General features: G+C 52.9%; 4 protein-coding genes across 12 annotated transcripts; 2 read left to right on the top strand and 2 right to left on the bottom strand.

The window, feature by feature from the left end:
- Positions 1-1979: 1979 nt before the first annotated feature.
- Positions 1980-5191, top strand: LOC112206708 (D-dopachrome decarboxylase). 3 transcript variants are annotated; one of them, XM_063808353.1, is made up of 4 exons: positions 2068-2249; positions 2613-2788; positions 3149-3219; positions 4938-5191. In XM_063808353.1, exons 1-4 carry the CDS (start codon positions 2142-2144, stop codon positions 4985-4987), a joined length of 405 nt encoding a protein of 134 aa, XP_063664423.1. In that variant the 5' UTR covers positions 2068-2141; the 3' UTR covers positions 4988-5191. The 3 variants fall into 3 exon arrangements, 2 of the variants coding, with proteins under 2 accessions (XP_054531577.1, XP_063664423.1); XM_054675602.2 differs by lacking the exon at positions 3149-3219 and having other exon boundaries at positions 1980-2249; XR_010156203.1 differs by lacking the exon at positions 3149-3219 and having other exon boundaries at positions 2613-3002.
- On the bottom strand, positions 3636-10068 carry DDT (D-dopachrome tautomerase). Of its 6 annotated transcripts, none has more exons than XM_063808347.1 (4): positions 9910-10068; positions 9371-9546; positions 5205-5387; positions 3636-3944 (listed from the first exon to the last, which is right to left on the bottom strand). In XM_063808347.1, the coding sequence occupies exons 1-4, from the start codon at positions 10015-10017 to the stop codon at positions 3929-3931; spliced, it is 483 nt and encodes a 160-aa protein (XP_063664417.1). In that variant the 5' UTR covers positions 10018-10068; the 3' UTR covers positions 3636-3928. The 6 variants fall into 6 exon arrangements, with proteins under 6 accessions (XP_063664417.1, XP_063664421.1, XP_063664422.1 ...); XM_063808351.1 differs by having other exon boundaries at positions 3901-3944; positions 5205-5275; XM_063808352.1 differs by lacking the exon at positions 5205-5387 and having other exon boundaries at positions 3914-3944.
- Positions 10069-12552: 2484 nt separating this feature from the next.
- LOC107972616 (glutathione S-transferase theta-3) lies at positions 12553-14190 on the bottom strand. The gene is made up of 3 exons (XM_016947348.4): positions 14063-14190; positions 12908-13184; positions 12553-12674 (listed from the first exon to the last, which is right to left on the bottom strand). Exons 1-3 carry the CDS (start codon positions 14096-14098, stop codon positions 12646-12648), a joined length of 342 nt encoding a protein of 113 aa, XP_016802837.1. The 5' UTR covers positions 14099-14190; the 3' UTR covers positions 12553-12645.
- A 1348-nt stretch (positions 14191-15538) lies between these two features.
- Positions 15539-19508, top strand: GSTT2B (glutathione S-transferase theta 2B). 2 transcript variants are annotated; one of them, XM_024352542.3, is made up of 5 exons: positions 15539-15899; positions 16538-16625; positions 18221-18371; positions 18464-18637; positions 18990-19508. In XM_024352542.3, exons 1-5 carry the CDS (start codon positions 15788-15790, stop codon positions 19197-19199), a joined length of 735 nt encoding a protein of 244 aa, XP_024208310.2. In that variant the 5' UTR covers positions 15539-15787; the 3' UTR covers positions 19200-19508. The 2 variants fall into 2 exon arrangements, with proteins under 2 accessions (XP_024208310.2, XP_054531576.1); XM_054675601.2 differs by having other exon boundaries at positions 15554-15899; positions 18464-18595.
- Positions 19509-23505: the final 3997 nt, after the last annotated feature.

Genomic DNA, 23505 nt, shown 5'->3' with positions numbered 1-23505 from the left:
GGTGGCCCCTTCTGCCTGCACACTCCTAACCCCTCTCTGGGCTCCCACCTTGGCCTCTTGGCCTCCGCTCATGCTGTTCCCTCCTCATCTTCGCCTGGTGCCCTTCCTGGTCTTTTGGCATTTGGCACCCTGTCTCTTCTCCAGGGAGACTTCCCTGACCTCCCCAGCCCCAGTCCAGGTCAGGCGACCTCTCTGGGCTCCTCAGCCCCAGTGTTTCCTTGCGGGGGATACCCCCGGACTGAGCATGTATCATAGATGAGGGGTGACCTGGTGGAAAGATGTCTGAATCAGGATCAGCCTTGGTCTCCTCGGTCTCTCTCCTCACTGTGGGGCGATGTTGTGTTCCACAAGTGGGGTGCAGGGCTGGTTCATGAACCTCCTTGCAGGAAGGGAAGTTCCTGGTTATTTCCTGGCCCTCTCCCATGCCTCCTCATAACCTTGACCACAGTCTTCTCTACACCCCACTCCCGCACCACTGGCTTGTCCATGCCCCACACCTGGTCCCAGACTTGCCACCTGTCCCTGCCCTCTCCCCTTAGGACTGTCATATTTACCTGTCGTGTGTCTCAGACCTTCTGATATCTGAGTCATCTAATAAACAAACTGCTAATAGGACAAGATCATGACAGACAGAGACTCTGTCGGCCTTTCAGTGGAGGCTCCTTTAAGTATGCACACTTATAGAGAATTTTATACATGTAGTTGAAATTGTACATATAAACTTGCAAATTTTTTCTTTCTTTTTTGTGGGGGAGGGGGGAGCCTGGGTCTCACTCTGTCATCTAGGGTGGAGTGCAGTGGCACAGTCATAGCTCCCTGCAGCCTAGATCTCCTGCGCTCAAGCAATCCTCCTGCCTCAGCCGCCCAGGTAGCTAGGACTACAGGCACACACCACAGCACCCAGATTTCTTTTTTTTCTTTTTCTTTTTTTTTTGTAGAAAATAAAGAAGAGAATCTTGCTATGTTGCCTAGCCTGATCTTTAACTCCTGGGCTCAAGCAATCCTCCCTTCTTAGCCTCCCAACGTGCTGAGATTACAGGTGTGAGCCACATTGCTTGACCACAACTTCAATCATATTTGTAATGTACAATTCAAGTGATTTTGCCACACTGACCACACTCATGTTTAAGCCACGCCAACAGAGTTCCATGTTTTCTGATTTTTTTTGCGATGGAGTCTCGCTCTGTCGCCCAGGCTGGAGTGCAATGGCGCGATCTCGGCTCACTGCAACCTCCACCTCCCCGGTTCAAGCGATTCTCCTGCCTCAGCCTCCCGAGCAGCTGGGATTACAACGTCTGCCACCACGCCCGGCTAATTTTTGTATCTTTAGTAGAGACGGGGTTTCGTCATGTTGGCCAGGCTGGTCTCGAACTCCTGACCTCAGGTGATCCGCCCGCCTGGACCTCGCAAAGTGCTGGGATTACAGGCGTGAGCTACCGTGCCCGGCCTTTCCATGTTTTAAAGAACATATTTTGCCACCCCCTGGTGGACAGTGGCTCACCACCGGCACAAGAGGCTACACAGGCAGATGTCAATGCGGACCTGGCAGGGACAGGTATTGTCGTGAGCCTAGCCCTACCCGCGCCCCCGCGAGTAACCACATCTCCTGACTGCCCAAGCGCAGATTTCCATACTGAACATGAAATTGCCTGACTTCGAAATGGTGGCAAATCATTCAAAAAAATTTTAAGCTCCCGTTGTATTGGTTATTAGGGTCGAGCCTGGGTAAGACCCCTATAGGTGTGTGTGTGTCCTTGTGTGTTGGGGGTGTGGTGTTCAGACCTCTAATAGGGCTAGGAACCGGGCGACCACAGCGCGGAAGCTTGAGAGGGAAACCCACCTGGCGCCAGGCAGGAGGGTCGGGGGAGACAGGGTGGGTCCACTACCGGGTTAAAGACCTGTAGTGGGTGGGGCTACACGTAGGGCGGAGACGATGGGACTTCCGGAAATCAGCCGGCACACGTGACTTTTGTTTGCAGAAGCGGGAGGTACCCTAGGCAGCCAATCGGGGAGCGCCGAGTCTCTGCCCAGCCAATGAGAAGCCAGGTTGCTGTGGCGCCTCGCCCCTCCTCCCTGGTCCGCGAGCCTTGGGTACCCCCAGCTTTTTTTCCGCCAGAGCTGTTTCCGTTCCTCTGCCCGCCATGCCGTTCCTAGAGCTGGACACGAATTTGCCCGCCAACCGAGTGCCCGCGGGGCTGGAGAAACGACTCTGCGCCGCCGCTGCCTCCATCCTGGGCAAACCTGCGGACGTGAGCGTGGGCCGGGCAGCACGGGGCGAGGGGAGGTTGGTGGGCCAGGGGTCCGGCCCTGTCCCTGCTCCGCCTCCCCGACAGTGACCCCGAATCTTTTCCCCAGGGACCACTCCCCACTCCTTTCCTCACGCCAAGCTCTGACTTTCCGTGCTCCACGATCCCGCGGCTCCCCCTCCGCACGTCTTTCCCTTGTCGCCCTCCCCAGTCATGACCCGGGCGTGACCTTCAGGGACCGCGGCCTGTATCGGGATCCCTGCCCCGCGAACACTGCGCGTTTCGGCTTTCGCGCGCTCGGGTCCCGTCCCCAGAGGTAGCCCGGCCGGCTCCAACTTCGGGCAAAACTTTTCATGTCCCCCTCAGCGCGTGAACGTGACGGTACGGCCGGGCCTGGCCATGGCGCTGAGCGGGTCCACCGAGCCCTGCGCGCAGCTGTCCATCTCCTCCATCGGCGTAGTGGGCACCGCCGAGGACAACCGCAGCCACAGCGCCCACTTCTTTGAGTTTCTCACCAAGGAGCTAGCCCTGGGCCAGGACCGGTGCGTAGGGGTAGTAGGGGATCCATGTGGGACTGCCGCAGACTGGAGCCAGTGATCCTGCCTCAGGGGGAAAAACCCATTTCTTGCCCTGCCCAGTAAGGACACATCAGGGTCTGGAGCTTTGGGGCCCCCTGACCCCTTAGGTTCCTGCTGTTAGGACCATCTTCAAAGTGCGAGCAGGATTGAATGAATTTCTGGCTCTGCTCCTCAGCGTGTAAGTCTGTGAACCGGGAAGGCTCTCTTTTAACACCCCCGGGGCAGGGCAAGGGTCATGTGGGATTGTCTGTGTGCTGTACCTGCCTTGGCACCTGACAGGGTAGGTACACGTGGCTGAAGTGGGATTTTCTAGAACTTTTCCAGGCTGGTCAGAAGGAATTCTGGGTATGTTCTGAAGTTACGTATTTTGGACCTACGTCCCAGCCAGGTTCCAGGTGAGGTTCATGGGAGACTCACAGAGTAGTGAAAGACCATTGGCCTGGATGTCTAGACATCTGCTTTCTGGGTCCTGCATAGCTGGGGGACCCCAGACAAACTTGGAAATGAACCATCTCCAGTTGGCAACCTCCTCTTCTGTGAAAACAGGGGAAAAGGCCTCCCTCCCCCACAAGAAGCCTCTACAACCCAAACCTGGCGTTCTGTGACCGAGTTAAAGTTTCCTCCTGGGTAAAAGATATTGTTGAGCCACATCCATGTCTAGGAGGAAGTAAGGGCATGAGAAGCTTGAAAGGACACTGTCCAGGCACGGTGGCTCATGCCTGTAATCCCAGCACTTTGGGAGACCAAGGCGGGAGGTTCATTTGACCCAGGAGTTGTAGACCAGTCTGGGTAACATAGTGAGATGTCATCCCCCAATTTTAAAATTTTTAATTTTAAAAATTAACCGGACATGGTGGTGTGCACATGTAGTCTCACTTAGTTGGCAGGCTGAAGTGGGAGGATGGTTTCAGCCCAGGAGGTTGAGGCTGCAGTGAGCTATGATTGCGCATTGCACTCCATCCTGTGTGACAGTGAGACCTTGGCTCACAAAAAAAGACCTTCTGAAATGGAGCCTTTGTTAGTCCATGAAGGTCGATGAGGAATGGCTGATCCTGCTGGGTCCTCCCTCAAGCCACAGAGGAATAATACAGTCAGCCCCCTGTGTCACTGGATTCCGCATCTGTTGATTCAAACAACCATGGATTGAAATATTAGAGGAAAAAAAATTGATAATTGCATCTATACTGAAAATACGTATAGACTTTATTCCTTGTCATTATTCCCTAAACGATACAACTATTTACATAGTACGTACATTATATTAGGTATTAATAGTAACCCAGAGATTATTTAAAGTATATGAGAGGATGTGTGTAGGTTACATGCAAATATTACACCATTTTATGTAAGGGACTTGAGCAAATGTAGATTCTGGTTTCCTCTGGGGATTCTAGAACAAATCTCCCACGGATACTGAGGGAAAACTGTTCTAACAACAAGTGTTATACACTTACCATGTGCTAGGTACTCTACAGGTACTTTACACTCATGATCCCATTTGATCCTTACAATCCCTGTCCACTCTCCCTTTGCTCAGACAAGACATGCTATCCCCATGAGGTAGATAATCTCCATTATGCCAATTTTATGATGAGAAGACAGGCTGTTCATACTCCCGACCCCCCAACCAGGCTGTCCCAAGTTCTGGTGTTCCTCACTGGAAACTTGCTGTTACCTCTGAGAGGCGCATGTTCACTTATGGCCCAGACATTAGTGGCGGGGTTGGTGGGGTGGTGGGTCACCCTGTGCTCAGCCTTTGAGAAAACACGTGGCTGAGGTACTGTGTCCTTAGGGAGCCTGCGATTAGGAGGCAGGGTGCCCCTCAGTACACAAACAGATGGAGATGATAGAGTGTACGGCACACACACCGAGGCTACGGTATTGTGTGTCTGTCCTAGCTGGGTCATGATGTGCGGCCACATCCCACACCTGAGTGTCCCACGGCCCGCTGGGGGTTGGGGAAAATCATTACTGGGATGAGCAGGTTTGCAAAATGCCTGGTGGACTGAGGCAGGCTGTCCTGAGTACCCACAGTGGGAGTACCTGGCAGGGGTCTTGCAAGATGTGGTGTTAGCCAAGGAGCTGATGATATCTTTTTCTCTGTCTCCTGAAGGATACTTATCCGCTTTTTCCCCTTGGAGTCCTGGCAGATTGGCAAGATAGGGACGGTCATGACTTTTTTATGATTGGGCACGGAGGGATCCAGGGCATCTGTGAACTGGCTGCTTCTTCCAGAGAGATCTCTTGGCAGAGTGAGGGCCTGGTGATAACCAGCTTTGGATTATCCCGCATGCAACATTCCTGTGATCACATAATCCTCTTCTTCATCCTCATATGAAATAAATGAAGAGAGCTTCCTCATTCAAACATGACTTCTTACCTTCTATTATCTCTCCTGGGCATCTGGGGCCACCATGGGCAGCAGGGCTGGTGGATAAGACCGTAGGGAACCTGGAGGGGGATGATTTCCATCTTCAGGGCTGCTGTCTGATGTTTAGACTGCTCAGATCTGGGGCTGGAAGACTCAGCCTGGAGGCTCTGCTCTCCACACCCATCTGCAGGCCTGTGGGAAGGTGTGAGCAGCTGGTCCAGCTGGGGCCTTCCTGCAGACTACTGACCTGAGGCTCCTGTCCTCAGCCCCAAAATGGGACCAGACCTCTGTACTCCTCCTGAAGTCTACTCCCTCCATGACTGGCTGGGCAGCCTGCCACGCCACTCTCCCCTTTTCCCCACCTCTGTAGAGTGGAGGCAGGGGTTGCCTGTGTCCCTTTGGGGGTTGGTCGCTGGTTTTCCAGAAGCAGGGTCCCCAGTCTGCCCCTCCTCCTCCCCAGGGTTGCAAGCTTCGACTCCCTCCCTTTGGCAAGACTCAAACCGTCCTCCCAGCTGCCCCATCACCCCTTCCTGGCAGTAGCACCACTTTTCACCACCTTTCCAGCCCAGGGGTCCCCAGGCTGGGAGGACAGCTGGGGGGACGAATGGCAGGTAAGGCTTCCTGTGTCTTCTCTCCTGTTGCAACTGTGCCACCTGCACACTTACACACTCATGGACACACAACCATGCACATACACAATCCACCCGCATCTAGTCACAACGATTCATCACATTCACACACATATACAATCGTAACATTTACACACACACTCATGTACACACACATATACACCCAGTCACATAATTCACTCACATCCAACAGTCACACAACTCAAATTCACATATAGACCAAATCCCCACACACGTACACACACACACACAATCACACCATTCACTGACATTCACAGTCATCACACAGTTCACTCACACACACACATACTCCCCGTCACACAGGCACACAATTCACACCAACAAAATCACACAATTCACTTATCCACCCACATACTCAAATTCACACTGCTCACATTTACACACAATTCACTAAAATTCACGTATACACCCATGTACACAGTTCACTCACCTCACACACATATATACCCACACATAAACACACAATTCACTCACACACACAGTTCACTGACATTCGCACACATACACACGCCCCACACAGGCAATTCAGTCACATGGCCAAAAGCCAGTCCTCACCTTGCTACAGTTCCCTTCCCAGTGTCACCTCCGCCTTTGGCCCTCAGCATCCCCTTCCCATGCCTGGACTGCTGGAGAGCCCTGAACACACCCCATCTTCATGCCTCCAGCACTAGCCCAAGCCCTTCCCTCTGCCAAGAGCACTAAGTGCAACTCAAGGTCACTTCCAGGGACCCTTCCCTGTCCCTCCTCCTGCCAGGTGACATGAGGATCCTGCTGGCCCTGCTTAACAATGATGCACACCACGGTTAGTTCAGCCAAGGTCGCTCTCCCAGACTTACTGCCACCTACACAGCACTGGGACTGACTGTTTAACTTTATTCTTTATTTCGTGTACTTTATTGGAATGTCTGTTGAAAGCAAAACCATCCAATTAGGAACAATCCAAAGGCAGCCAGCATGGAGTGAGTGCAGTGGTGGAAACTCAGATTATTGCAGCCTCGACCTCCTGGGCCTAAACAAACCTTCTGCCTCAGCCTCCCATGTAGTTCGGATCACAGCCTCATGCCACCATGCTGGGCTAATTGTATGACTTTGTAGAGATGGGGTCGCACTTTGTTTCCCAGGGTGGTCTTGAATTCCTGGGCTTAAGTGATCCTCCCACCTCAGCCCATTTTGCAAAGGTGCTCATCCCGGTAATGAGCGTTCCCCAACCCCCAGCAGGGCAGTGGGACACTCAGGTGTGGGATGGTGGCTGCACATCAGCATGACCCACCTAGGACAGACACTCAACACAGTAGCCTCATCGTGTGTGCTGCACACTCCATCATCTCTGTCAGTCTGTGGGCTGAGGGGCAATCTGCCTCCTCCTAATTGCAGACTCCCTAAGGACACAGTACCTCAGACACCTGTTTTCTCAAAGGTTGGGCACAGGGTGGCCCCCCCACCACTAATGTCTGTGCCATAAGTCAACATGCCCCTCTCAGAAGTGACAGCAGTTTTCAGTGAGGAGTGCCACAGCTTGGGACAGCCTGGCTGAGGGCGGGGGAGTATGAAGAGTATGAAGAGGGCGGGGGATGAGAAGAGTCTTCTCATCATAAAATTGGCATAATGGAGATTATCTACCTCATGGGGATAATATGTCTTGTCTGTGCAAAGGGAGAGTGGACAGGGATTGTAAGGATCAAATGGGATCACGAGTGTAAAGTACCTGTAGAGTACCTAGCACATGGTAAGTGTATAACACTTGTTGTTGAGTAACAGTTTTCCCTGAGTATCCGTGGGAGATTTGTTCTAGAATCCCCAGAGGAAACCAGAATCTACATTTGCTCAAGTCCCTTACATAAAATGGTGTAATATTTGCATGTAACCTACAAACATCCTCTCATATACTTTAAATAATCTCTGGGTTACTTATAATACCTAATATAATGTATGTACTATGTAAATAGTTGTATCATTTAGGGAATAATGACAAGGAATAAAGTCTATACGTATTTTCAGTATAGATGCAATTATCAATTTTTTTTCCTCTAATATTTCAATCCATGGTGGTTTGAATCAACAGATGCGGAATCCAGTGATACAGGGGGCTGACTGTATTATTCCTCTGTAGCTTGAGGGAGGACCCAGCAGGATCAGCCATTCCTCATCGACCGTCATGGACTAACAAAGGCTCCATTTCAGAAGGTCTTTTTTTGTGAGCCAAGGTCTCACTGTCACACAGGATGGAGTGCAATGCGCAATCATAGCTCACTGCAGCCTCAACCTCCTGGGCTGAAACCATCCTCCCACTTCAGCCTGCCAACTAAGTGAGACTACATGTGCACACCACCATGTCCGGTTAATTTTTAAAACTGTTTTGGGGGATGGCATCTCACTATGTTACCCAGACTGGTCTACAACTCCTGGGTCAAATGAACCTCCCGCCTTGGTCTCCCAAAGTGCTGGGATTACAGGCATGAGCCACCGTGCCTGGACAGTGTCCTTTCAAGCTTCTCATGCCCTTACTTCCTCCTAGACATGGATGTGGCTCAACAATATCTTTTACCCAGGAGGAAACTTTAACTCGGTCACAGAACGCCAGGTTTGGGTTGTAGAGGCTTCTTGTGGGGGAGGGAGGTCTTTTCCCCTGTTTTCACAGAAGAGGAGGTTGCCAACTGGAGATGGTTCATTTCCAAGTTTGTCTGGGGTCCCCCAGCTATGCAGGACCCAGAAAGCAGATGTCTAGACATCCAGGCCAATGGTCTTTCACTACTCTGTGAGTCTCCCGTGAACCTCACCTGGAACCTGGCTGGGACACAGGTCCAAAATACATAACTTCAGAACATACCCAGAATTCCTTCTGACCAGCCTGGAAAAGTTCCAGAAAATCACACTTCATTTTTATTTATTTATTTTTTTTGAGATGGAGTCTCGCTCTGTCGCCCAGGCTACAGTGCAGTGGCATGATCTCGGCTCACTGCAACCTCCACCTCCCAGGTTCAAGGAATTCTCCTGCCTCAGCCTCCCGAGTAGCTGGGACCACAGGGGCCTGCCACCACGCCCGGCTAATTTTTTATTTTTAGTAGAGACGGGGTTTCACCATCTTGGCCAGGCTGGTCTCGAACTCCTGACCTTGTGATCTACCCGCCTCCGCCTCCCAAAGTACTGGGATTACAGGCCTGAGTCACCGCGCCCGGCCAGGAAATCCCACTTCAGCCACGTGTACCTACCCTGTCAGGTGCCAAGGCAGGTACAGCACACAGACAATCCCACATGACCCTTGCCCTGCCCCGGGGGTGTTAAAAGAGAGCCTTCCCGGTTCACAGACTTACACGCTGAGGAGCAGAGCCAGAAATTCATTCAATCCTGCTCGCACTTTGAAGATGGTCCTAACAGCAGGAACCTAAGGGGTCAGGGGGCCCCAAAGCTCCAGACCCTGATGTGTCCTTACTGGGCAGGGCAAGAAATGGGTTTTTCCCCCTGAGGCAGGATCACTGGCTCCAGTCTGCGGCAGTCCCACATGGATCCCCTACTACCCCTACGCACCGGTCCTGGCCCAGGGCTAGCTCCTTGGTGAGAAACTCAAAGAAGTGGGCGCTGTGGCTGCGGTTGTCCTCGGCGGTGCCCACTACGCCGATGGAGGAGATGGACAGCTGCGCGCAGGGCTCGGTGGACCCGCTCAGCGCCATGGCCAGGCCCGGCCGTACCGTCACGTTCACGCGCTGAGGGGGACATGAAAAGTTTTGCCCGAAGTTGGAGCCGGCCGGGCTACCTCTGGGGACGGGACCCGAGCGCGCGAAAGCCGAAACGCGCAGTGTTCGCGGGGCAGGGATCCCGATACAGGCCGCGGTCCCTGAAGGTCACGCCCGGGTCATGACTGGGGAGGGCGACAAGGGAAAGACGTGCGGAGGGGGAGCCGCGGGATCGTGGAGCACGGAAAGTCAGAGCTTGGCGTGAGGAAAGGAGTGGGGAGTGGTCCCTGGGGAAAAGATTCGGGGTCACTGTCGGGGAGGCGGAGCAGGGACAGGGCCGGACCCCTGGCCCACCAACCTCCCCTCGCCCCGTGCTGCCCGGCCCACGCTCACGTCCGCAGGTTTGCCCAGGATGGAGGCAGCGGCGGCGCAGAGTCGTTTCTCCAGCCCCGCGGGCACTCGGTTGGCGGGCAAATTCGTGTCCAGCTCTAGGAACGGCATGGCGGGCAGAGGAACGGAAACAGCTCTGGCGGAAAAAAAGCTGGGGGTACCCAAGGCTCGCGGACCAGGGAGGAGGGGCGAGGCGCCACAGCAACCTGGCTTCTCATTGGCTGGGCAGAGACTCGGCGCTCCCCGATTGGCTGCCTAGGGTACCTCCCGCTTCTGCAAACAAAAGTCACGTGTGCCGGCTGATTTCCGGAAGTCCCATCGTCTCCGCCCTACGTGTAGCCCCACCCACTACAGGTCTTTAACCCGGTAGTGGACCCACCCTGTCTCCCCCGACCCTCCTGCCTGGCGCCAGGTGGGTTTCCCTCTCAAGCTTCCGCGCTGTGGTCGCCCGGTTCCTAGCCCTATTAGAGGTCTGAACACCACACCCCCAACACACAAGGACACACACACACCTATAGGGGTCTTACCCAGGCTCGACCCTAATAACCAATACAACGGGAGCTTAAAATTTTTTTGAATGATTTGCCACCATTTCGAAGTCAGGCAATTTCATGTTCAGTATGGAAATCTGCGCTTGGGCAGTCAGGAGATGTGGTTACTCGCGGGGGCGCGGGTAGGGCTAGGCTCACGACAATACCTGTCCCTGCCAGGTCCGCATTGACATCTGCCTGTGTAGCCTCTTGTGCCGGTGGTGAGCCACTGTCCACCAGGGGGTGGCAAAATATGTTCTTTAAAACATGGAAAGGCCGGGCACGGTAGCTCACGCCTGTAATCCCAGCACTTTGCGAGGTCCAGGCGGGCGGATCACCTGAGGTCAGGAGTTCGAGACCAGCCTGGCCAACATGACGAAACCCCGTCTCTACTAAAGATACAAAAATTAGCCGGGCGTGGTGGCAGACGTTGTAATCCCAGCTGCTCGGGAGGCTGAGGCAGGAGAATCGCTTGAACCGGGGAGGTGGAGGTTGCAGTGAGCCGAGATCGCGCCATTGCACTCCAGCCTGGGCGACAGAGCGAGACTCCATCGCAAAAAAAATCAGAAAACATGGAACTCTGTTGGCGTGGCTTAAACATGAGTGTGGTCAGTGTGGCAAAATCACTTGAATTGTACATTACAAATATGATTGAAGTTGTGGTCAAGCAATGTGGCTCACACCTGTAATCTCAGCACGTTGGGAGGCTAAGAAGGGAGGATTGCTTGAGCCCAGGAGTTAAAGATCAGGCTAGGCAACATAGCAAGATTCTCTTCTTTATTTTCTACAAAAAAAAAAGAAAAAGAAAAAAAAGAAATCTGGGTGCTGTGGTGTGTGCCTGTAGTCCTAGCTACCTGGGCGGCTGAGGCAGGAGGATTGCTTGAGCGCAGGAGATCTAGGCTGCAGGGAGCTATGACTGTGCCACTGCACTCCACCCTAGATGACAGAGTGAGACCCAGGCTCCCCCCTCCCCCACAAAAAAGAAAGAAAAAATTTGCAAGTTTATATGTACAATTTCAACTACATGTATAAAATTCTCTATAAGTGTGCATACTTAAAGGAGCCTCCACTGAAAGGCCGACAGAGTCTCTGTCTGTCATGATCTTGTCCTATTAGCAGTTTGTTTATTAGATGACTCAGATATCAGAAGGTCTGAGACACACGACAGGTAAATATGACAGTCCTAAGGGGAGAGGGCAGGGACAGGTGGCAAGTCTGGGACCAGGTGTGGGGCATGGACAAGCCAGTGGTGCGGGAGTGGGGTGTAGAGAAGACTGTGGTCAAGGTTATGAGGAGGCATGGGAGAGGGCCAGGAAATAACCAGGAACTTCCCTTCCTGCAAGGAGGTTCATGAACCAGCCCTGCACCCCACTTGTGGAACACAACATCGCCCCACAGTGAGGAGAGAGACCGAGGAGACCAAGGCTGATCCTGATTCAGACATCTTTCCACCAGGTCACCCCTCATCTATGATACATGCTCAGTCCGGGGGTATCCCCCGCAAGGAAACACTGGGGCTGAGGAGCCCAGAGAGGTCGCCTGACCTGGACTGGGGCTGGGGAGGTCAGGGAAGTCTCCCTGGAGAAGAGACAGGGTGCCAAATGCCAAAAGACCAGGAAGGGCACCAGGCGAAGATGAGGAGGGAACAGCATGAGCGGAGGCCAAGAGGCCAAGGTGGGAGCCCAGAGAGGGGTTAGGAGTGTGCAGGCAGAAGGGGCCACCTGGAGGAGTGGGAGCAAGGCCTTGAATGCAAAGTTCAATGACTTGTACTTTAGCTTCTGGGCAGTGAGGAACGATACAAAGTTCCACACAGAAGGACAGGGTCAAGTAAGCGTTTGCCCAAGCTCTTTTCAGAGGTCACATGGAAGCTAGAATGGAATGGGGTAGGAGACAAAAGGAATGCAGGCATGATATCTGGAGGAACTGTGGACCAGAGCCTTTGCAGATATGTCTTCTCTTCAACCAAGGAGACAGACAGCTCCATGTCTTTATTCTACCAACACAGCATCCCCTCAGTGGCTCAGCAAGTGTGGGACACACACTCACAGCAAGAAAAGCTGCATTAAGGTCTTCAGATTCTCTTTAACAGCAGGTTCTACTGGAGGCAGGTCCTTGGCCTTCAGGACAGCTGGGAGGGCCTCCTGGAAGAGGTCCTCCCGCACTGCAGCCTCCACGTGTTGGGCACCATGCTGCCACCGTGGGTCTGCTTTCAAAGACTCAGCAGCCAGCACTGATGGGCTAGGGGAAGACAGAGTCAGCGGAGGGGCTGGGCATAGCCAAGTGTAAGGCAGCATGACCTGCTTTAGGGGTTCTCTGATTGGATTTTCCCTCCTCCACCGTGTGTGTGATGGGCTAGGATGTCCCCCTCCCTGGGGACACTTGGAGGCCTCTTAATATAGCTGCGGTGAGGGGTTTGTAAAGCCCCATTTTATAGATGAGGACACTGAGGCTCAGAAGGAGAAGTGACTCACACAGGGTCCCACAGCCAGAAAAGACAACATGAGCTGGGATGTCAGCTCCCTTCCCGGATACACCACTGCCCAGCGGGCCACCGCACCCCATGGCACTCTCATGCATCAGCTCCGTGATTGCCACCAAGCCAGCCACAGAGATACGGGACCCAGTAAGGAAGGCCTGGTCCCGCAGGAACTTGTCCTCGAGCAGCTGCAGGCATCCGTCCAGCTCAGCCAAAGTGGCCGCCAACATCTCGGGTGGCACTGACTCGCCCAGGAACACAGGGATTATTATCTGGTGGGCCGACAGGCAGAGAGAGGGGTCAGGGTCTGCCCAAAGCCCATCCTGGTTCCCACCATCATCCTATCATCACCAGTCCTTGGGATTTCTGCTCACCTCTGCTCACTTCTTTCCACTCATAGCCACCAGTAGCTCTCATCTCCTACTCAAACAGGGACAGCCTCCCCCTTCTCCCTGGGTCCTCACACAAGGCAACCAGTGGGATCCTTCTGCAATCTCAATCTGCCCGTACCCTCTCTTGCATAAAGCCTTCCATGGCTCCCCACTGCCCTCATGAGAAAGGCCTCAACACAAAGCCAGCCTTCTCCAGTGCAGTAGCCATCCCCTCCCCACTTTTCACCTCACCTCCTACTACCCCCCACTTATCAAACGGGAATGTGTGTATGAATCCTCCCTGGAATCTGGTTACAGTTTATGCTCCCAATCAGTAAGGTCAGAGTGGGGCCTGAGCCTCTGCATTTCCAACAAGCTCCCTGGTGATGCTGATACTCCCAGTCCATTGACCACACTTTGGATAGGAAGAGTCTATACTTGCTCTACTCAACTTCTCTCCATTCTGTCCTCAAACACACCACGCTTCCTTCCCCACCAGCTGGAGGGGGCTCTGCTCCCAGGCCCCAGAGGTCAAGGCAGACACAGTTAAGGTGTGGAAACCTCCTTATTGCCCAGTGGATCCTCCAGAGAGGCGGTCCCTTACTTTCAGCAGGGCGCGTGTCTACCTGTTTCTTGCTGTCTCACACACAGGGTGCCACCCCTGTGCTGGGCACTGGGTAAGTGCTCTGTACATATTAATTAGGAGTACTCATTTCAAAAATATGTGTGCCTTTGATAAATAAAAACAGTATGTGCATGTTGTGTTGGTGTGTGCTTACTTGATTATTACTGAAGTTAAACATGTTTTCATCCATGTATTGACCATTTCTCTTTGTCCTTCAATGAAACCTCTGCTGATTTCCTTTGCTCATTTTTTTCCTGTGTCTTCGTCTGATGAGTTTCTCTTCTTTTTGTTTGTTCGTTTGTTTGTTTTGAGACAGTCTCGCTCAGTGGCCCGGCTGGAGTGTAGTGGTATCATCTCAGCTCACTGAAACCTCTGCCTCCAAGGTTCAAGTGATTCTCCTGTCTCAGCCTCCCGAGTGTGCCACCGCACCCAGCTAATTTTTGTATTTTTAGTAGAGACGGGGCTTCACCGTGTTGCCCAGGCTGGTCTCAAACTCCTGACCTCAACTGATCCGCCCATCTCTGCCTCCCAAAGTACAGGGATTACAGGCGTGAACCACCACACCCCACCTGTCCGATGGGTTTCTAAGAACATCTTAAAGAACATTACTTCCTTCTGACGTATCTTTTACCGAGATCCTTCCCAGTTTTTTGCTTAAGTTTAATCCATTTTTTCTTCCACAAAGTAACCTTGTATATGTATTGGTTTTTTCTTTGTTGAGTTCTCCCACTGTTCTGAGGCTTAGAAAGTCCTTTCATACCCAGACATCAGAGAAACAGATCCCATGAGAGTAACTGGGATTGCAGGTGTGGGCCAGCATGCCCTGTTATCACTCCCTTTCTCTGAGTCAGCTTTTCTCTCCCAGACTCGTCTACTCCTTGAACTCAGGAAATGTCACTACAGGTGGCCCCAGCTCCCATTTACCTCCCCATAGGGAGCTCCTCTCTCCAGTTCCAATTTCAAAACTCTCAAGGAAGCATTCTGGTTCACTCGCTTGGGCCACTGGCCAGAGGGATGGGATACTCTGAAAGATTCAGCTAGAGTCCCGGGCCCAGCCCTGGACCATCACTGTGCCCCCTGGTGAGATGCCAGGGCTGGGATTCAGGGAGAAGAAAGGAGGTTCCCGGACAGTCATTCCTGCCTCCCGCGGCTGCGGGCTCCCTGCCCCCATCCTGTGCACGAAGTGGGAGCTCCCGCTGTCTGGCAGCAGCTGCTCTGCAGGGGACAGTCTGGACGGTAGAAAGTTCATCCTTAACCCCAGCCTTCCAGTCAAGGTTCCCACCAGTTTGGGACACCTGCAAGTGTCACATCCCACTGGGTGAAACTCTAAGATCCCTTTTAGAGGATCCCATTCGCTCCCTCCCTTCCGCCACCATGCAGCGCCGAGAAACAGAGCTCTGAACGAACCCTCAGATGCCCGTGCGCTGGGGCCTTTCCAGGACGGCGGCGCCCAGTCGTTTCTGGGTCGGGGCGACGCCTGGAACTGGGCAGGGTCCCTGGCACAGGGATCCCGAAAAGCAGACCTGCTTCTCCCTGTCCAGCCGGTTCCCCTTCCCCTTGCTGTCGGCCCCCTGCATCCGCGTCCTCCCTGCCAGTAGAGGGCCCCCAGCTCCAACTCCACCCTCCCAGCTGTGGGTTCATAGCGACCGCCCTCCCTGTAGGGACGCACGGATCTGGTGGTGGAGTCTTGGCCGGCAGGACTGGACAGGAACCGAAGGGGCGAGGCGGGTCCGGGGGTGGTGCGCTCCAATTGGGTGCTGTCCCCAGGGGGTGGGGCCTGATCCCCTATTTCCCGGCGCGCCGGGATCCTGCCACAGCTGCTGCCCACACCGCGCTCAGCGCCTTCACTGCCTTCCCCGCTGTCCTTGCCGCCCCCGCCATGGGCCTAGAGCTGTTTCTTGACCTGGTGTCCCAGCCCAGCCGCGCCGTCTACATCTTCGCCAAGAAGAATGGCATCCCCTTAGAGCTGCGCACCGTGGATCTTATCAAAGGTGGGCCCAGCCCGTTTCCCCGCGTGTCCACAAACCCAGTGCGCCCCCAGGCCCCCGCCCTGCTCTGCCCTGAGCGTCTCGCCGCCCGCACAGCCCCCTCACCTCCTCCTGCAGCGTCTGCCACCAGAGAATGCTGTGGACTGAGTGGCCTTGGAGGGATCACAGCCTCTCTGAACCTTAGCTTGCCTTCTGAAAAGGAGGATAAGGTTACCTTCTGCTCTGTAGGGATGGAAAGAAAATACTGAATGGAGTTTACAGAGTTCTTGCGTGGAATGCACGCATATAAATTCACAAAGCCCAGAAGACCTTGGGAAGAAGGACATGCTGTTGTGAGAATTAAGAGATGGGAAGAGATGAGCCACCCCAGTTTGCCTCCCCTCCCCTGGCCCACCAGAGTCCGGCTAGAAAACTTCTCTTTATCCACCTGCTGCACCTGGCCCCACCCACCAAAGCCCCCCAGCTGCCCCGGAATGTGGCAGGGCAGGGAGGCCCAGCCAGGGAGTGAGGCTGATCCAGGCCTCTAGTCCCAGACCTTGCTGTTTCTCAGGGCTGTGGGGTTCCGCTTGGGGAGGGGGAGGGAGGGTGTAGAGGTGCAGCGTTTTTACTCTGAAGACCTTTTGTGACTTCTTCCTCTTCAGGGCAGCACAAGAGCAAGGAGTTCTTGCAGATCAACAGCCTGGGGAAACTGCCGACGCTCAAGGATGGTGATTTCATCTTGACCGAAAGGTGCCCTCCTTCCCTCACCCCTCACCGCATCCGGAGCCCCTGTGACCCTGGCTCTCCCCACTGGCCCCCGGGCCCCACTGGCCCTCCCATACCCCATGGGGCAGCGAGGGAGGGGAAAGGCGAGGGATCTGGCCGGGCGCGGTGGCTCACGCCTGTCATCCCAGCACTTCGGGAGGCCAAGGCGGGCGGATCACGAGGTCAGGAGACCGAGACCATCCTGGCTAACACAGTGAAACACCGTCTCTACTAAAAATACAAAAAAAAAAAAAAAAAAAAATTAGCCGGGCGTGGTGGCGGGCGTCTGTAGTCCCAGCTACTCGGGAGGCTGAGGCAGGAGAATGGCGTGAACCCAGGAGGCGGAGCTTGCGGTGAGCTGAGATCGCGCCACTGCACTCCATCCTGGGCGACAGAGCTAGACTCCGTCTCAAAAAGGTCGGGCGCGGTGTCTCACGCCTGTAATCCCAGCACTTTGGGAGGCCGAGGTGGGCGGATCACGAGGTCAGGAGATCGAGACCATCCTGGCTAACACGGTGAAACCCCGTCTGTACTAAAAATACAAAACATTAGCAGGGCGTGGTGGCGGGCGCCTGTAGTCCCAGCTACTCCAGAGGCTGAGGCAGGAGAATGGCGTGAACCGGGGAGGCGGAGCTTGCAGTGAGCTCGCGCCACTACACTCCAGCCTGGGCGAGAGAGGGAGACTCCGTCTCAAAAAAAAAAAAAAAGAAAGAAAGAAAAGAAAAAAAATAAAGGAGAGGGATCTGGGGAGAAGGTACAGCTTGGGGTGTGTCCGGGATGAGCAGGGGCTGACAGAGCATGTCCCCACACCTCTCATCTTCAGCCTTTTCTGAGCCGCAGGGCCTCTCCACTCCCAGACTGAAGGCTATTAGAAGAGAAGACAAGGGAACATTTTCCCACTGTTGCGCAGAGTAGGTTCAACAAATGCCAGCTGAAAAGAGCCTCTAGTGACTTGTCGCAGACTACCCCAATCTGCCTAGGCTGGGCCTAGAGGCCAATGCCATGGCCCAAGGGCACAGCTCATGGTGAGGTCCAGCTGCTGGGCAGGAAAAGGACAAGAGGTCAGGTGGCTGCAGAAGTGATGGCTGGGGGCCTGTCAGACGAGGGCCAAAGACATTCCTCCTCTCGTGATCCCTGACCCAAGTGCGTGGACATGCAAGGGACTCCACGGAGCATCCACTGTGTGCCAGCCCCATGCAGGGTTCCAGGGGTCCAGGGAGCCTATTCTGAGCTGCACCGCCTCAGACAAGTCACTTGACCGTTCTGACCTTGAGTTTTCTCTTGTGCTAAAAGGCTAACAGGAGTCTCTACCTCACAGGGCGGCTGCTGGCATATCACAGAGATGAGGGTCTCAAAGTGCAAAGCAGAAGGTCCAGCCAAGAGTCGGTGCCCAAGGCAACAAAGACAGGAGGAGACTCGTAGGAGGAGGGGGTGGTGTTGGGGAGCTGGAGATGGAGGGCGAGGCTGGAGGGCAGTCCTTCAAATGCAGAGAAGCCCCTGGACCCCACTGGCGGATGGGAGCAGCTAGGGGTAAATGCCTGGTGCCAGTGTCCTTATAGCCACTGCCCATTTGTTCCCAGCTCGGCCATCCTGATTTACCTGAGCTGTAAGTACCAGACGCCGGACCACTGGTATCCATCTGACCTGCAGGCTCGTGCCCGTGTTCATGAGTACCTGGGCTGGCATGCCGACTGCATCCGTGGCACCTTTGGTATACCTCTGTGGGTCCAGGTGAGGAGAGCCATCTGGAGAGTGATTGGCCATCAGAGAGTAGTTGGCAGTAGGCCGGGGCCATAGACTGACCCTCTCTCTGCCCCCATCAGGTGTTGGGGCCACTCATTGGGGTCCAGGTGCCCAAGGAGAAGGTGGAACGCAACAGGACTGCCATAGACCAGGCCCTGCAATGGCTGGAGGACAAGTTCCTGGGGGACATGCCCTTCCTTGCTGGCCAGCAGGTGACACTGGCTGATCTCATGGCTCTGGAGGAGCTGATGCAGGTGTGAGCTCAGCCTGTGGGCAGTGTCCCTCTTCGTGTCACACCCATGAGGCAGACAGACACACTGAGGCCTGGAGAAAGCCAGAACTTTGCCCAGAATCATAGAGCAAGTCTCTGGATGATCTGGGGCCAGAACCCTGAACTTCTGCCTCCTGCCTGGGTGTGGGGTCTCACCCTGGCTGCTCTTGGGCTCTAAGGCTGAACATACTGCCTGGGCCACTGTGGTCCATTCACTTAGGGGCTGGGGAATGGACCATGTCTCTGATACTTCTGCCCATGGTTCCAGCATTCGGGTCGGCAGTGACAACTGGGAAAGTTGTATGCCCACAACTTTTTCATCCTTGTCCCTACAGCCGGTGGCTCTCGGCTATGAACTATTTGAGGGACGGCCACGACTGGCAGCATGGCGTGGACGAGTGGAGGCTTTCCTGGGTGCTGAGCTATGCCAGGAGGCCCACAGCATCATCTTGAGCATCCTGGAACAGGCGGCCAAGAAAACCCTCCCAACACCCTCACCAGAGGCCTATCAGGCTATGCTGCTTCGAATCGCCAGGATCCCCTGAAGGGTCTGGGATGGGGGCCAGGAGATTAGCAACAAGGATTCATTCTGTTACTTACTTGCCCCATTTTATCTTTCCCTCGTGCCCCAGTCCCTTCTCTCCAGCTTCATGTGAAGCTCTGCACAGACAAGACACTCAGTGTCCTCGGCAGTGCTGCTACTCCTCAGGTGCAGCATACATAACCAGTAAGAGACTAAATCTGCAATATATAAAGAGCTCCTACAAATCAGTAACATGAAGAACACTCAAAAATTGGCAAATGTCATCAGTGTTTTAAATAGAATAAAGATTCCAAACACTTTGAATAGAGAACCAAGAGTTATTGGTTGTACTACATTGTTGTGTTATACATATGGAGTAAAAGTATGTGCTAGTAATCCTCATCATGGTTAATAACAAAGTAACCTCACAATAACAAGTGAACATAATTGTATCACCAGGGCAACAAAATGTTAAGTAAGTAACCAATTCAAATTGCAAACTATTAAAGGATATAGGCGATGTTTCACAGGGCATAGCAACGGTCTTTGAAGTCTAGGAAACTTAAAAGATTTCTTTTAACAAGCATTCATGTCTTCTAGGACAGTTTTGTAATAACTGCAAATAGTAAGATTATACATTGTCACACAGACCTCCATGTATATCCATGGGATGGACCCCACCGCAATTATTTTAACGGAGAGAACTTGATATAAAGAATTGGTAACCAGGCATTAGAGAACTCCGAAGACAGAGAGAATCCAGATTAACACGGAGGTAAACACTGCAAGAAGCTACTACCCTTAGGGCTGGGGGATCAAGGGAGGAATTAGGAAGACCAAGATGCTGGAGGGGCCCTGAAGAATTCAAACCTCCAAGAAAGGTGTTGCTCATCCCCCCTAGCATCACCTTCCAAGAAGGGCAGGTTTCCCCAGTTTGCCCTGAGGTCTTCACAGGAGGTCATGTGGCTGTGGATGCAGTTCTCAAATGTGACAGTAGATGTCACTGCCGACCAATAAACAGGATGTTCCAGACACACTCTGGGCTACCTGCCCACATGTCTTGTGGCCTTACGGCCCCCCATTTCCCAAGCCTGCCCTGTGCCCATCATGTGCCACTCTGTCGGGGGACCTGCCCCGATAATCATGTAGGTTCTTTCCTATTTTTCCTAACTGTCAGCCGGCTTGAGAAATAAAGGGAGAGAATACAAAAGAGAGAAATTGTAAAACTGGGCATCCGGGGGAGACGTCACACGTTGGTAGGATCTGTGATGCCCCACAAGCCACAAAAACCAGCAAGTTTTTATTAGGGATTTTCAAAAGGGGAGGGAGTGTGCGAACAGGTGTGAGTGACAGACATCAAGTACTTAACAGGGTAATAGAATATCACAAGGCAAGTGGAGGCAGGGCAAGATCACAGGACCACAGGACCGAGGCAAAATTAAAATTGCTAATGAAGTTTCGGGCACCATTGTCATTGATAACATCTTATCAGGAGACAGGGTTTTGAGACCAACCGGTCTCACCAAAATTTATTAGGTGGGAATTTCCTCTTCCTAATAAGCCTGGGAGTGCTATGGGAGACTGGAGTATATTTCATCTCTGCAGTTTTGACCATAAGAGACAGGCCACGCCCAGGGGGGCTGTTTATAAGCTGATACCTCCTGGTGCATATTCTCTTTCTCAGGGACGTTCCATGCTGAGAAAAAGAATTCAGCGATATTTCTCCTATTTGCTTTTGAAAGAAGAGAAATATGGCTCTGTTCCGCCTGGCTCACCAGCAGTCAGAGTTTAAGGTTATCTCTCTTATTCCCTGAACAATTGCTGTTATCCTGTTCTTTTTTCAAGGTGCCCACATTTCATATTGCTCAAGCACACATGCTGTACAATTTGTGCAGTTAATGCAATTATCACATGGTCCTGAGGCGACATACATCCTCCTCAGCTGACAGGCTTAAGAGATTAAAGTAAAGACAGGCATAAGAAAGCACAAGCATATTGATTGGGGAAGTGATAAGTGTCCATGAAATCTTCACAATTTATGTTTAGAGACTGCAGTAAAGACAGGCATAAGAAATTATAAAAGTATTAATTTGGGGAACTAATAAATGTCCATAAAATCTTCACACTCCATGTTCTTCTGTCATGGCTTCAGCCGGTCCCTCTGTTTGGGGTCACTGACTTCCCGCAACACCACTCCTAGCCGGAAGTATTCCAAGTAACCATTGCAACTGTCCTGCCTTAAGGGTGCCTGGTGGTGGCTTCTGTCTTAGGTCCCATTCTGGCTCTCTCTTCCAGTGATTTCTTATACTTTGGGGGACACTCTGGCCTGCTTTCCTGGGCCTTTTCCATTACCACCCCCTCTCCCCATCAGGCACTGGGGATGGCGGCCACAGCCTGTGCCTTCTTGATCCATGCTGGCTGCCTTGGGATTGTTCCTTATTGGATGGTTTTGCTTTCAACAGACACTCCAATAAAGTACACGAAATAAAGAATAAAGTTAAACAGTCAGTCCTAGTGCTGTGTAGGTGGCAGTAAGTCTGGGAGAGCGACCTCAGCTGAACTAACCATGCTGTGCATCATTGTCAAGCGGGACCAGCAGGATCCTCAGGTCACCTGGCAGCAGGGGCAGGGAAGGGTCCCTAGAAGTGATCTTGAGTTGCACTTAGTGCTCTTGGCAGAGGGAAGGGCTTGGGCTAGCGCTGGAGGCATGAAGATGGGGTGTGTTCAGGGCTCTCCAGCAGTCCAGGCATGGGAAGGGGACGCTGAGGGCCAAAGGCTGAGGTGACACTGGGAAGGGAACTGTAGGAAGGTAAGGACTGGCTTTCGGCCATGTGACTGAATTGCCTGTGTGTGGTGTGTGTGTATGTGTGCGAATGTCAGTGAACTGTGTGTGTGAATGTGAGTGAATTGTGTGACTGTGTTTATGTGTGGGTGTATATGTGTGTGATGTGAGTGAACTGTGTGTATGTGGGTGTATATGTGTGTGATGTGAGTGAACTGTGTGTATGTAGGTGTATATGTGTGTGAATTTGAATGGTGTGTAAATGTGACTGAGCAGTGTGAATTTGTGTATGTGGGTGTATGTGTGTGAATGAGTGAGCTGTGTGATTTTGTTGGTGTGAATTGTGTGCCTGTGTGTGTGAGGTGTATGTGTGTGTGTGTGTGTGAGTGAACTGTGTGATGACTTTGTATTAATGTCAGTGAATGGTGTGGTTGTGTATGTGGGTGTATATGTGTGTGTATGTATGTGAATTGTGTGTGGGGTTGGTGTGTATGTGTGTCAATGTGAGTGAGTTGTGTGACTTTGTTGAATATGAGTGAATTGTGTGATTGTGTGGGTGTATATGTGTGTATAGGAGTTAACTGTGTGACTGTGTGACTGTGTGTAAATGTTATGATTGTGTGTGTGGGTGTATATGTGTGAATGTGATACATCGTGTGACTGTGGGTGGACGTGGGTGGATGTGTGTGTGAGTGTGCATGGCTGTGTGTCGAAGAATGTGTGAGTGTAAGTGTGCAGGTGGTAGCTGTGGAATTAAGGCACATTAGGGGAATCCTTCCTTGGCTCTGGTCCTTGGTTTCCTTCCTATGAAACAAGTTGGGTGAATTAGGCAGTCTCTGGCATTCCAGGATTTGGTCTCAGGTCTAAACAGGATTTTGTAAAGTGAAAGCAGCATCCCTTGGGCATCCCGGGAGGTGTCCCTGCCCTCCATGGCTCACCTTCTGCCACATGGCCCAGCAGCAGCTACTCTGCAGGGCCATGTGCTGCCATGACAGGTACTGATCCCCATGGGCGCGGGCCTGCAGGTCCTGGAGGTACCAGTGGTCAGGTGCTTTGTACATGCAGCTCATATAGAGCAAGCTAGCCACACTGGGGGGACATGGCAGGGGCAGAAGACATGCCCTGAACACTCTTTAGCCGTTTTCTGGGGCATTTTCACTATCCCCATGATGCAGAGGAGGGATGTGAGGCTCAGAGAAATTAGGTAACTACCCAGGGTCACACAGCCCTACACGGGGCCAGACTATCATCTCAACTAAGGGCAGCAAGGAAGAAACAAAATGTCATGAACTTCAGCAGGGGCTCAGGGAAGGCTTCCAGGAGGAAGGGGCACCCAGTGTGAGTCTGAAGAACGAGAGCAAGTTGGATATCTCCCCAACATATCCAAAGCGTGGACAGGGCCAGGAGCAAGGCCAGCAGGGAGAGAGCCTTCCAGGTGACATGGCAGCATTGCTTCCCACCCTGTCCCATCTCCCGTTCACCTATGGTGAAGGGTTGTGCAGTCTGACCCTCAGAGCTCATCATGCCTTTATGGGTGTTGGACCAT

This window comes from Pan troglodytes, chromosome 23 (genome assembly GCF_028858775.2).
Source record: "Pan troglodytes isolate AG18354 chromosome 23, NHGRI_mPanTro3-v2.0_pri, whole genome shotgun sequence".
Lineage (NCBI taxonomy): Eukaryota > Metazoa > Chordata > Mammalia > Primates > Hominidae > Pan > Pan troglodytes.
The sequence above is the reverse complement of the archived record's forward strand: the minus strand, read 5'-3'. Positions and strand labels throughout refer to the sequence as shown.

Bases quoted from the DNA above. Each gene is read 5' to 3' on its own strand.
- LOC112206708 (XM_063808353.1), top strand. From the start codon at position 2,142: ATGCCGTTCCTAGAGCTGGACACGAATTTGCCCGCCAACCGAGTGCCC. The intron at 2,789-3,148 runs GTGCGTAGGGGT...GAACTTTTCCAG, and splicing joins CTAGCCCTGGGCCAGGACCG to GCTGGTCAGAAGGAATTCTG. The intron at 3,220-4,937 runs GTGAGGTTCATG...TGTCTCCTGAAG, and splicing joins ACGTCCCAGCCAGGTTCCAG to GATACTTATCCGCTTTTTCC.
- DDT (XM_054675604.2), bottom strand. From the start codon at position 10,017: ATGCCGTTCCTAGAGCTGGACACGAATTTGCCCGCCAACCGAGTGCCC. The intron at 9,547-9,909 runs GTGAGCGTGGGC...TGTCCCCCTCAG, and splicing joins TCCTGGGCAAACCTGCGGAC to CGCGTGAACGTGACGGTACG. The intron at 8,630-9,370 runs GTGCGTAGGGGT...TGTCCCAGCCAG, and splicing joins CTAGCCCTGGGCCAGGACCG to GTTCCAGGTGAGGTTCACGG.
- LOC107972616 (XM_016947348.4), bottom strand. From the start codon at position 14,098: ATGGATGAAAACATGTTTAACTTCAGTAATAATCAA. The intron at 13,185-14,062 runs GTAAGCACACAC...TCGGCCCACCAG, and splicing joins TTAACTTCAGTAATAATCAA to ATAATAATCCCTGTGTTCCT. The intron at 12,675-12,907 runs GTGAGTCACTTC...GTCTTCCCCTAG, and splicing joins TTCTGGCTGTGGGACCCTGT to CCCATCAGTGCTGGCTGCTG.
- GSTT2B (XM_024352542.3), top strand. From the start codon at position 15,788: ATGGGCCTAGAGCTGTTTCTTGACCTGGTGTCCCAGCCCAGCCGCGCC. The intron at 16,626-18,220 runs GTGCCCTCCTTC...ATTTGTTCCCAG, and splicing joins GATTTCATCTTGACCGAAAG to CTCGGCCATCCTGATTTACC. The intron at 18,638-18,989 runs GTGTGAGCTCAG...TTGTCCCTACAG, and splicing joins CTCTGGAGGAGCTGATGCAG to CCGGTGGCTCTCGGCTATGA.